This window comes from Salvelinus sp. IW2-2015, unplaced genomic scaffold (genome assembly GCF_002910315.2).
Source record: "Salvelinus sp. IW2-2015 unplaced genomic scaffold, ASM291031v2 Un_scaffold1173, whole genome shotgun sequence".
Lineage (NCBI taxonomy): Eukaryota > Metazoa > Chordata > Actinopteri > Salmoniformes > Salmonidae > Salvelinus > Salvelinus sp. IW2-2015.
In genome coordinates, this window is record NW_019942765.1 from 344570 (window position 1) to 357066 (window position 12497).

Here is a 12497-nt window from a genome sequence, read left to right on the forward strand (position 1 = left end):
GTTCCAAGGCCACAAAACATCAACAGCCTGATCACCTTATGTGAAGGAGATGAGTCGCGCTGCACGAGGAAAATTGTGGTCACACCAGAAACGGACTGGTTTTCTGATTCACGCCCCTACCTTTTTATCAAGGTATCTGTGACCAACAGATCATATCTGTATTCCCAGTCATGTGAAATCCTTAGATTAGGGCCTAATGAATGTATTTAATTGCTGTTTCCTGATGAACTGTAACTCAGTAAAATCTCTGAAATTGTTGCATGTTGCGTTTATATTTTTCTTCAGTATAAAATTCACCCTACCTATAATATATACGTACATTTACAAATGTTTTCACATGGTGATGTTTCTATTAGTTAAAAAAAAAAAAGTTTGTTCTTCACATTTGAAAAAAAGTTTTCTTAAATTGACTGTGTGATTTTTATGCCCTGATTTTTATAGGTAATGATTCCAGTCAGTTGGGCCTTTGGATCTGAAAGATCTCACTCTAACCTCATGATGTACCTTTGGATGTTAGGTGTTCCTTAATATATAAAGAGACATTTAAAGTTACATTTAAATCAAATATATTGATACCAATGCAGTTGTCTTCTGTGTGGAAGTGACAGCCAAGTCAGTGATTCATTGGGCGCAGGTAGTTTAGTGGTTATGCGTTGGGCTAGTAAACGGAAGGCTGTTTTCACCGAGCTGACTAGGTGAAAATATGTTGTTTATCCCTGAACACCGCAGGAACCCACTGTTCCAGGCCGTCATAAGAATGTGTTCTTAATAACTGACTTGCTAAGTTAAATGAAAGGTCATATTTTTTTTTAATCCCACATTTGCGGCAAGTTGCCCCACTTCCTAATCAATGGTTCGGCGAAGTTGGCGGGAACTGGAACACTGTCGTACACGTCCTACTAGACCATCCAAACATGTTCATTTGGGTAACATGTCTGGTGAGTATGCGGGGCCATGGAAGTATTAGGACATTTTACAGCTTCCAGGAATTGTGTACATATTCTTGCGACACGGGCTGGCGCATTATCGTGCTGAAACATGAGGTGATGACGGCGGGTGAATGATGCAACAATTTGTTTTCTTTMTTTAGTTGACCTTTTATTTAACTAGGCAAGTCGGTTAAGAACAAATTCTTATTTACAATGACGGCCTACCCCGGTCAAACCCTAACCCGGACGACGCTGGGCCWATTGTGCGCTGATCCTAYGGGACTCCCAATCACGGCCGGTTGTGATACAGCCAATGATCGAACCAGGGTCTGTAGTGACGTCTCTAGCACAAAGATGCAGTGCCTTAAAATTTGAAATAAGCTTTTTGTGCGTATGAAACATTTCTGGGATATTTTATTTCAGCTCATGAAACATGGGACCAACACTTTAAACGTCGCGTTTATATTTTGTTTCAGTGTAGTATAACGATATATCGCAGCCTCTTGTTCCAGTGCCAACACCTGATTTGAGTTCATCAAGGGCTTGATTGGAGTCATATTTGAATCAGGTGGCTGACCTCGTGCTACTAGAGCTGCCCTTGTCTTTTGAAGCAGGAGAATTCGTTTCTCCCTAGATACGTTTTCCCTACTATTAAATGTCTGATGTATGTTTTTAGTATTATGTCTGCCATTTTAAATGTCTGTTGGTTTCCTCGGCGAGGGTTCACGTTGCACATTTATATACATTTGGAAAGTGTGTTTGGTCGTTATGAAGCAACTATTTTATCTGCACAGTTGTGACCTGCGTTGTGGTTTCATATATCCAGCCTAAAGACCCCCATTTTCAACAGTTTTAAACAAAAAGAGAGAATGCTCTGTCATCAAAGTAGATGGGATCTCCCTGGTAGAGTGATGGTGTCCCTGTTTTGTAAGTGCGGCGAGCTTGAATGTAACAGGACACCCCCTGGACAGGACACTAGTCTATATCCTGTTGCTGTAGTGTGGAGGCAGCTTGATGTACAAGGGACGCCCCCTGGATCAGGGACACTAGTCTCTATCTCCTGATGTCTGTCGTGATCGAGGGCGCTTGATTTGTACAGACACCCCTGGACAGGTACATACCACTTAAGGTCCTATTACAGGGCCTTACCTCCCCCAATCCATCTACTTCCATACTCAAGTGTCAAGCAGAGAAGGCAACAGGTCCCATTGTTCCACTCTGCTGTTTAACTGACCTGAACCCCCAACCTTCCAATCACATGACGCTGGTCTCTAACTACATGGTCATGAGTTGTAAAGCCTCTTTGACCATCTTTTATACATGTGAAAACCAGAGATGTTATATGTCAGATGATGATAGAGATTTGTTATGTCAGATGATTAACGAGAGATGTTTATGTCTAGATGATGACACAGAGATGTTATGTCCAATTGAGGAATAGAGATGTTATGTGAGATGATGAACCAGAAGAATGTTATTCAGATGATGACACAGAGATTGTTATGGTTCAGATGATGAACAGAGATGTTATGTCGTAGCATGATAACAGAGATGTTTACTGTCAGATGATGAACAGAGATGTTTAATGTCAGATGATGAACAGAGATGTTAATGTCAGATGAGGAATACGAGATGTTATCGTCAGATGATGAAAGAGATGTTATTCAGATGATGACGACAGGATGTTATGTGAGATGATGAACAGAGATGATTAAGTCAGATGATGAATAGAGATGTTATGTCCAGATGAGGAATAAGAGATGTTATGTCAGATGATGAACAGAGATGTTATGTAGATGAATGAACAGTGATGTATGTCAGATGATGAACAGAGATGTTATGTGAGATGATGAAAGGATGGTATGTCAGATGATCGGAATGAGAATTTGAATGTCAGATTGATGAACAGAGATGTTATGTCAGATGAGAACAGAGATGTTATGTCAGATGAGGGAAGAGAGATGTTATGTCAGATGATGAAAACAGAGATGTTTATGTGAGTGAGGAAGAGAGATTTATGTCAGATGATTGAATAGAGATTGTTATGTTCAGAATATGAACGAGATGTTATGTCAGATGAGGAACCGAGATGTTTGTCAGATGAGGAACAGAAGATGTTATGTCAGATGAGGAACAGAGTGTTATGTCAGATATGAACAGCAGATGTTATGTCAATGATGAAATCAGAGATTTATGTCAGATGATGAACAGAGATGTTTATGTCAGATGATGAACAGAGATGTTATGGTCAGATATGAACAGCAGATGTTAATGTTCAGATGATGAACAGAGATGTTGTCAGATGATGAACAGAGATGTTATTGTCAGATGATGAACAGAGATGTTATGTGAGATGACAGAGAATGTTTGTCAGATGATGAACAGAGATGTTATGTGCGATGTGTTTGTATTAACACATTCATGTTCTTGGCCTAAAATGGTCATCGATTGGGGATATTTATAATATGATGTTTTTAATAGAGGGGTAAAAATGACAGTGTAATTTGTGGTGTGCTGCAGGGTGGCGTGATGGACGTGTTGGGCCCAGCGTCTGGTGTCCAGAGATGATAGAAGGTGACCTCAGAGTCACCTTTAACCCCTGACCCCACCACCACAACCCCTGAGAGCGAGCTGAAACTGTGTCCACACACACAGGCTGCAGTGGGGTAAAGACAGACAGACAGACAGAACAGACAGATGCTTCATTAGAGGATACACACAGTAATGACAGTTACTGAAACCCTATATGTGCTGTGTGACTGAATAGTGGTTGCTGGTGGGCGTTGCATGGGCCTATTAGAACACGGCTGTATGTGTCCTCCACGTCGACGCTGGTTGCCGAGCCCCAGTACAGTCTTATTGATGGAGGAAATGGGTTTTTATACAGGACGTCTGGATAGGATGGATGAGCTGTTTTCATGGGAATGTGGAGGGATTTACAAATGGACCTGTATGTGTTAATGGATGACATGGATGGATGATGTGGTTATTCCACTGTGTGTTATGGATGGATGATGTGGGTTATTCACTGTGTAGGTGTGTTATGGATGGATGAATGTGGTTATTCACTGTGTAGTGTGGTTATGGATGGATGATGTGGTTATTCACTGTGTATTATGGATGGATGGTGTGTTAGTCACTGTGTAGTGTGTTATGGATGGATGATGTGGTTATTCACTGTGGGTTAATGGATGGTGATGTGGTTATTCACTGTGTATTATGGATGGATGATGTGGTTAGTCACTGTGTAGTGTAATTATGGATGGATGATGTGGTTTCACTTGGTAGTGGTGTTATGGATGGATGATGTGGTTATTCACTGTGTGTAGTGTGTTATGGATGGATGATGTGGTTATTCACTGTGTAGTGTGTTATGGATGGATGATGTGTGGTAGTCACTGTGTAGTGTGTTATGGATGGATGATGTGGTTATTCACTGTGTAGTGTGTTATGGATGGATGATGTGGTTTATTCACTGTGTAGTGTGTTATGGATGGATGATGTGGTTATTCACTTGTAGTGTGTTTATGGATGGATGATGTGGTTATTCACTGTGTAGTGTTATGGATGGATGATGTGGTTATTCACTGTGTGTTTGGATGGATGATGTGGTTATTCACTGTGTGTTATGGATGGAATGTATGTGGTTAGTTCACTTTGTAGTGTGTTTATGGATGGATGATGTGGTTATTCACTGTGTGTTATGGATGGATGATGTGGTTATTCAACTGTGTAGTGTGTTAATGGATGGATGATGTGGTTATTCACTGTGTGTTATGGATGGATGATGTGGTTCATTCACTGTGTATTGTGGATGGATGGATGATGTGGTTATTCACTGTGTATTTGTTGGGGATGGATGATGTGGTTATTCACTGTGTAGTGTGTTATGGATGGATGATGTGGTTATTCACTGTGTATTGTGGATGGATGATATGGTTATTCACTGTGTGTTATGGATGGATGATGTGGTTATTCACTGTATTATGGATGGATGATATGGTTATTCACTGTGTATTATGGATGGATGGATGATGAATGATGTTAATTCACGGTTCTCGCTGATCCTTCCAGGTCCTCTTCCAAATGACTACCTCAGGCCTAAAGACTGTTTCACTGCAGCCACAGTCCTGAACAACAGCCAGTCATGACATCAAGCATAGGGTATAACACACACTGTCCCCTACTGTAGTACACATTCAGAAATACTAGCTGTTACTCCCTCTCACCCACTGACTAGGATAACACTTCTTCTAAACTACAACACCTCTCTCTCTCTCACTCTCTCTCTCTCTCTCACTCTCTCTTCCTCTCTCTCTCTCACTCTCTCTTCCTCTCTCTCACAATCACGCTCTGTCTCTCTTCCTCTCTCTCACACAATCACTCTGTCTCTCTTCCTCTCTCTCACTCTCTCTTCCTCTCTCTCTCTCAATCTCTTTCTCTTCCATTTTCTCTCTCTCTCCCTCTCACAATCTAATATGTCTCTCTCTGTCTCTCTCTCCTCATCTCTTTCTCTCTGTCCCATTTTCTCTCTCTCTCTCTCTTTCTCTGTCTCTCTCTCTCTCTCTCACACACACTCAGGATGACATATTGTTAAATGTTATAATAATGATAACTATCTCCAGATGATTTATTTCAAACGTAACCCTAAAGCCTTGTCCTTTCTCAGGGATGATTCTAGCATCTTCGATGGGTCGATGGAAGAAGATGACAAGGACAAAGCAAAACGGTGAGACCTCACCACCATGACATCACCACCATGACCTCCGTATCACGACTAACACGAAGACCCTGATTAGCTGAAACGGGACTAACACACAGGACTAACACACAGCTGATTCTCACAACTAATCACTAAGACCCTGATTAGCTGAAACAGGACTAACACAACCAATCACTAAGACCCTGATTAGCTGAAACAGGACTAACACACAGGTACTACACACACAGCGATCACCATAAACAACTAATCACTAAGACCCTGATTAGCTGAAACAGGACTAACACACAGCGGATTCACACAACTAATCACAGACCCTGATTAGCTGAAACGGGTCTAACACACAGCTGATTCACATAACTAATCACTAAGACCCGGATTAGCTGAAACAGGACTAACAACACAAGCGGATTCACACAACCAACTAATCACTAAGACCCTGATTAGCTGAAACGGGTCTACAACACACAGCTGATCACATAACTAATCACTAAGACCCGGATTAGCTGAAACAGGACTAACACAACCAATCACTAAGACCCTGATTAGCTGAAACAGGACTAACACAACCAATCACTAAGACCCTGATTAGCGTGAAACAGGACTAACACACAGCTGATTCACAAACTAATCACTAAGACCTTGATTAGCTAAACAGGACTAACACACAGCTGAATCACACAACTAATCACAAAGACCGCGGATTAGCTGAAACAGGACTAACACACAGCGATTCACATAACAACTAATCACTAAGCCCTGATTACTCGAAACGGCACTAACACACACTGATTCACAAACTAATCACTAAGACCTGATTTAGCTGAAACAGGACTAACACACAGCTGAGTCACATAACTAATCACTAAGACCCCTGATTAGCTGAAACAGGACTAACACACAGCAGAGTCACATAACTAATCACTAAGACCCTGATTAGCTGAAACAGGACTAACCACATAGCTGACGTCACATAACTAATCACTAAAGACCCTGATTAGCTGAAATGGGACAACACACAGCTGATTCACACAACTAATCACAAGACCCTGATTAGCTGAAACAGGACTAACACAACACACAGCTGATTCATATAACTAATCACTAAGACCCTGCATTAGCTTGAAACAGGACTAACACACAAGGACTAAACACACATCTGAATCACATAACTAATCACTAAGACCCTGATTAGCTGAAACCTAACAACACAACTGAATCACATAACTAATCACTAAGACCCTGATTAGCTGAAACAGGACTAACACACAGGACAACACACAGCGGATCACATAACTAATCACTAAGACCCTGATAGCTGAAAACGGGACTAACACACAAACTGAATCACATAACTAATCACTAAGACCCTGATTATCTGAAACAGTGAACATGTTGCCATTCAGTGTGACTGTAGATGAATATTGTAACTACCCAACTGATAAAAAGGGCTAGAAACTCTCCAATTCTATTCTTCATTGAAAGGTCTTTTTAAAGTATATTCCATTGTAATCTAATCTGTAATCTATTGTAATCCACAGCGTGTCCCGTAACAAGTCAGAGAAGAAAGACGCGACCAGTTCAATGTCTCTCATCAAGGAGCTGGGGACCATGTTGCCTGGCATCACACGCAAGATGGACAAGTCCACCATCCTGCAGAAGAGCATCGACTCCTGTGTAAACACACACGTACCCGTCCCCTTTACTACCATTTCTTTTTCTACTTCCTGTTTTGTGATGAATGTAAAACAAACAGAACTGTTGCTTTGAGAGTTCATTGACATATAACTGACAAATGTAAATCATATTGAGTAATGTCATGAATACTTACATTATTAATGAGTTAGCACTGAGTATATGAGGAGCAAATTGTGTTTTAAAATAGAGTATTTTAGGTACTTGTGAAGGTCCCTTTATGATCTTATCAGGATCACTAGTTGACCGGTGAAGTCCCTTTATGCTCTTATCAGGATCAGTACTTGACTGGTGAAGGTCCCTTTATGCTCTTATCAGGGTCAGTAGTTGACTGTGAAGTCCCTTTATGCTCTTATCAGATCAGAAGTGACTGTGAAGGTCCCTTTATGCTCTTATCAGGATCAGTAGTTGACTGGTGAGGTCCCATTATTATCTTTATCAGGATCCAGTAGTGTGACTGGTGAAGGTCCCTTTATGCTCTTATCAGGGTCAGTAGTTGACTGGTGAAGGTCCTTTAATGCTCTATCAGGATCAGTAGTTTACCGTGAAGGTCCCTTTTATGATCTTATCAGGATCAGATGTTGACCGTGTTGTATAAATGGTGTATTCGGATGTATATTTCGTGTATAGTATATTGTGTATTCTCATGTATATTTCTGATCACTATGTGTGTATTCTCATGTATATTTCTGATCACTATAATGTGTGTGTTCGGATGTATATTTCTTGTATAGTATAAGTGTGTATTCTCATGTATATTTCTGACCACTATAATGTGTGTATTCTCATGTATATTTCTGAACACTATAATGTGTGTATTCTCATGTATATTTCTGAACACCTATAATGTGTGTATTCTCATGTATATTTCTGATCACTATAATGTGTATGTGTCTCTAAACAGAGACCTCTGCTCAGTCTGAGTCCAGTGAGATCAGACAGGACTGGAAACCTCCGTTCCTTAGCACGAGGAGTTCACCCAGCTCATGCTGGAGGTGAGATACACACATTACCCTACGATTACTACTACTGTATTACCCTAGTAATACTACTACAGTACTACCCCACTATTACTAATATTACTACTGTACTACCCTACGATTACTACTACTTGTACTACCCTAGTAATACTAACTACATACTACCCTACTATTACTAATATTACTACAGTACTACCCTAGATTACTACTACAGTACTACCCTACTATTACTAATATTATACAGTATTACCCTACGATTACTACTACTGTACTACCCTAGTAATACTACTACAGTACTACCCTAGTAATACTACTACTGCTACTACCCTACTATTACTAATATTACTACAGTACTACCCTAGTATTACTACTACAGTACTACCACTATTACTAATATTACGACAGTATTACCCTACTATTACTACTACTGTACTACCCTACTAATACTACCCTACTATTACTAATACTACACAATATTACTACAGTATTACTACTATAGTACTACCCTGGTATTACCAATACTACTACAGTACCACCCTACTACTACTACTACTACTACAGTACTACCCTACTATTACTAATATTACTACAGTTTTACTCTCTATTAACAATACTACTACAGTACTACCCTACTACTACTACTACAACAGTACTACCCTACTATTACTAATATTACTATAGTGTTACTCTACTATTAACAATACTACAACAGTACTACCCTAACTACTACAACAGTACTACCCTACTATTACGATATTACTACAGTATACTCTACTATTAACAATACTACTAAGTACTACCCTACTACACGTACAACAGTACTACCCTACTATTACTACAGTATTACTCTACTATTAACATATACACTACAGTGATACTCACTACTACTACAACAGTACATACCCTACTCATTACTAATAATTACTACAGTACTACTCTACTGATACATATACACAGTACTACCTACTATTCACTACAGTACTACCCTACTATTACTATTACAGTACTACCAACTATAAACAATACTACTATGTCAATTACCCACTATTACTACGCTACAGTACTACCCTAATATTACTACTACAGAGTAATACTGTACAGACTGGTTACAGTCATATTAACTCAGCTGATATGTTGTAGGCTCTAGATGGATTCTTCACAGCGATAATGACAGACTGGTTACAGTCATATAACTCAGCTGTAATGTTGTAGGCTCTGATGGATTCTTCATAGCGATAATGACAGACTGGTTACAGTCATATAACTCAACCGTAATGTTGTAGGCTCTAGATGGATTCTTCATAGCGATAATGACAGACGGGAACATCATCTATGTCTCTGAGAGCGTGACCTCCTTACTGGACACCTGCCGGTGAGTAGGACTGTTCTGTGTTTCGATTAGTACCACAATACTATTGGATAGAAGCGTTGTTTACATTTGGTTCCAATGCATTGTACCAGAAGCAGCATTATCTGATATAATTTGACCAGGTAAGTACTGGGAACACATATCATTTACAGCAACGACCTGGGAAGAGTACAGGATGAGGGAAAAAATGATCAATTGGAAGCTGGGGATGATTAGGTGACCATGATGGTATGAGGGTCAGATTGGGAATTAGCCAGGACACCGGGTTAACACCCCTACTCTACGATAAATGCCAAGGGATCTTTAGTGACCACAGAGAGTCAGGACACCTGTTTAACGTCCCATCCGAAAGACGGCACCCTACACAGGGCAATGTCCCCAATCACTGCCCTGGGCTTGGGATATAATAATAAAAATAAAAAAGTAAGACCAGAAGAAAGATGGCCTCCTACTGCCCTTCAACACCACTTCCAGCAGCACTCGGTCTCCCATCCAGGGACCAATCAGGACAAACCTTGCTTAGCTTCTGAAACAAGCCAGCAGTGGGATGCAGGGGCGTGCTGCTGGCATCAATTAACTAATTACAATATTTCTTATTCGTTTCCTAGTTAAAATGTACTGGATGTTGAAAGTGCTTAATAAAAATGTTTCTAGACCGTTTCACCCAGTTTTCGCGTGCCTGAGCACTCTCACGGCTCCACCCCCCCCCCCCTTACTGTATCCCCCCACCCCGCCCCTTTTGTTGCGTTGTGTCGTGTGCTGTCCCTCCTCCCCTGCCGCTGCTCTCGATGGCTCTGTGACACTGTGTCTTCCCCCCAGTCGGACCTGCCCGACACCACTCCGCAACCCCTGTCTAACAACTCTCCTCCCCCCCCCCCCCCCTCCTCACTCACACACCTGCCCCCCGCGTTCGCGTACACCACGGCCCTCCCCCTTCCTACCTCGCTAAAACATATCCCCCCCCCTCCGACCCCGAGCAGCCCGCGGACCACCCCCGCCCCCCCCGAGTACCTCACAAGACTGCGAGAACCTACATCCCAACTCTACATTCCATTCAGCTATCATGGCCGTGCTGCCTTAAATCCTCTCTCCTTTCTTTCCCCCCTCCCCCGCTCCCCCCGTTGTCTCCCGCCCCCCCCCACCCCCCCCTTTGCGAGAACAGAATATAGCGCCGCGGCCAATGAGATGGTGCAATCTTGATGTCGCGCGTCCTCGCGTTATCTCCCTCTTGACGCGTTACTCTCTGTCGACGCCCGCGCGCGGTCGGCCAGGCTGCGTCTCTGCGAGCGAAGCCTCCCCTGTACACCGCCGAGTGATCATTCAGGGGAGGAAGTTTAACAGGTTCTGTCCTGCAGCGTCCGACTGGCGAAAAACACACACACACACACACACACACACACACACACACCACACACCCACACGTTGAGCTCAATCAACACAACTGGGGAAGGTATAGAAACATTTTATTGAACACTTTCAAACATCCAAGTACATTTTTAACCTAGGAAACGAATAAGAAATTAATTGTAATTAGTTAATTGCGTGCCAGCAGCACGCCACCCTGCATCCCACTGCTGGCTTGTTTCAGAAGCTAAGCAAGGTTTGTCCTGATTGGTCCCTGGATGGGAGACCAGATGCTGCTGGAAGTGGTGTTGAAGGGCCAGTAGGAGGCACTCTTTCTTCTGGTCTTAAAACAATTAAATAAAAATAATGCCCCAGGGCAGTGATTGGGGACATTGCCCCGTGTAGGGTGCCGTCTTTCGTAAGGGACGTTAAACAGGTGTCCTGACTCTCTGTGGTCACTAAAGATCCCATGACACTTATCGTAAGAGTAGGGGTGTTAACCCCGGTGTCCTGGCTAAATTCCCAATCTGACCCTCATACCATCATGGTCACCTAATCATCCCCAGCTTCCAATTGACTCATTTTTCCCCTCATCCCTGTAACTCTTCCCCAGGTCGTTGCTGTAAATGATCATGTGTTCTCAGTCAACTTACCTGGTCAAATTATATCAGATAATGCTGCTCTTGGTACAATGCATTGGAACCAAATGTAAACAAACGCTTCTATCCAATAGTATTGTGGTACTAATCGAAACACAGACAGTCCTACTCACCGGCAGGTGTTCCAGCAAGGAGGTCACGCTCTCAGAGACATAGATGATGTTCCCGTCTGTCATTATCGCTATGAAGAATCCATCCAGAGCCTACAACATTACAGCTGAGTTAATATGACTCTAACCAGTCTGTCATTATCACTATGAAGAATCCATCCAGAGCCTACAACATTACAGCTGAGTTAATATGACTGTAACCAGTCTGTCATTATCACTATGAAGAATCCATCTAGAGCCTACAACATTACAGTAATATAATAATAATGTTAATGAATGATAATGTTTATTCTATACCTGTCACATCTGTTCTCTGTTTAAATGATGATAATGTTTATCCTAGTAATAGTAGGGTAGTACTGTAGTAGGAGAAGTAGGATAGAACTGTAGAAGCAGTAGTAGTAGTAATAGTAGGGTAGTACTGTAATAGTAAGGTGATACTGCAGTAGTGGTAGTAGTAGTAATAGTACTAGTAGGGTAGTACTGTAGTAGTGGTAGTAATAGTAGGGTAGTACTGTAGTAGTATTACTAGGGTAGTACAGTAGTAGTAATCGTAGGGTAATACTGTAGTAATATTAGTAATAGTAGGGTAGTATTACTAGGGTAGTACAGTAGTAGTAATAGTAGGGTAATACTGTAGTAGTATTAGTAGGGTAGTACTGTAGTAGTATTACTAGGGTAGTACTGTAGT

General features: G+C 41.6%; 1 protein-coding gene and 1 pseudogene across 1 annotated transcript in view; one reads left to right on the top strand and one right to left on the bottom strand.

Moving 5' to 3' along the window:
• The first annotated feature begins 831 nt into the window (after positions 1-831).
• On the top strand, positions 832-9700 carry LOC112069969 (circadian locomoter output cycles protein kaput-like; annotated as a pseudogene).
• Positions 9701-10989: 1289 nt separating this feature from the next.
• LOC112069970 (circadian locomoter output cycles protein kaput) overlaps positions 10990-12497 on the bottom strand; it is a 10413-nt gene continuing 8905 nt past the window's right edge. The window contains exons 4-5 of the mRNA XM_024137372.2: positions 11810-11899; positions 10990-11055 (exon numbers count right to left, since the gene is read on the bottom strand). Coding sequence (XP_023993140.2) covers positions 11014-11055; positions 11810-11899 — 132 coding nt within the window. The 3' untranslated portion in view covers positions 10990-11013. The remainder of the gene's footprint in view (positions 11056-11809; positions 11900-12497) is intronic.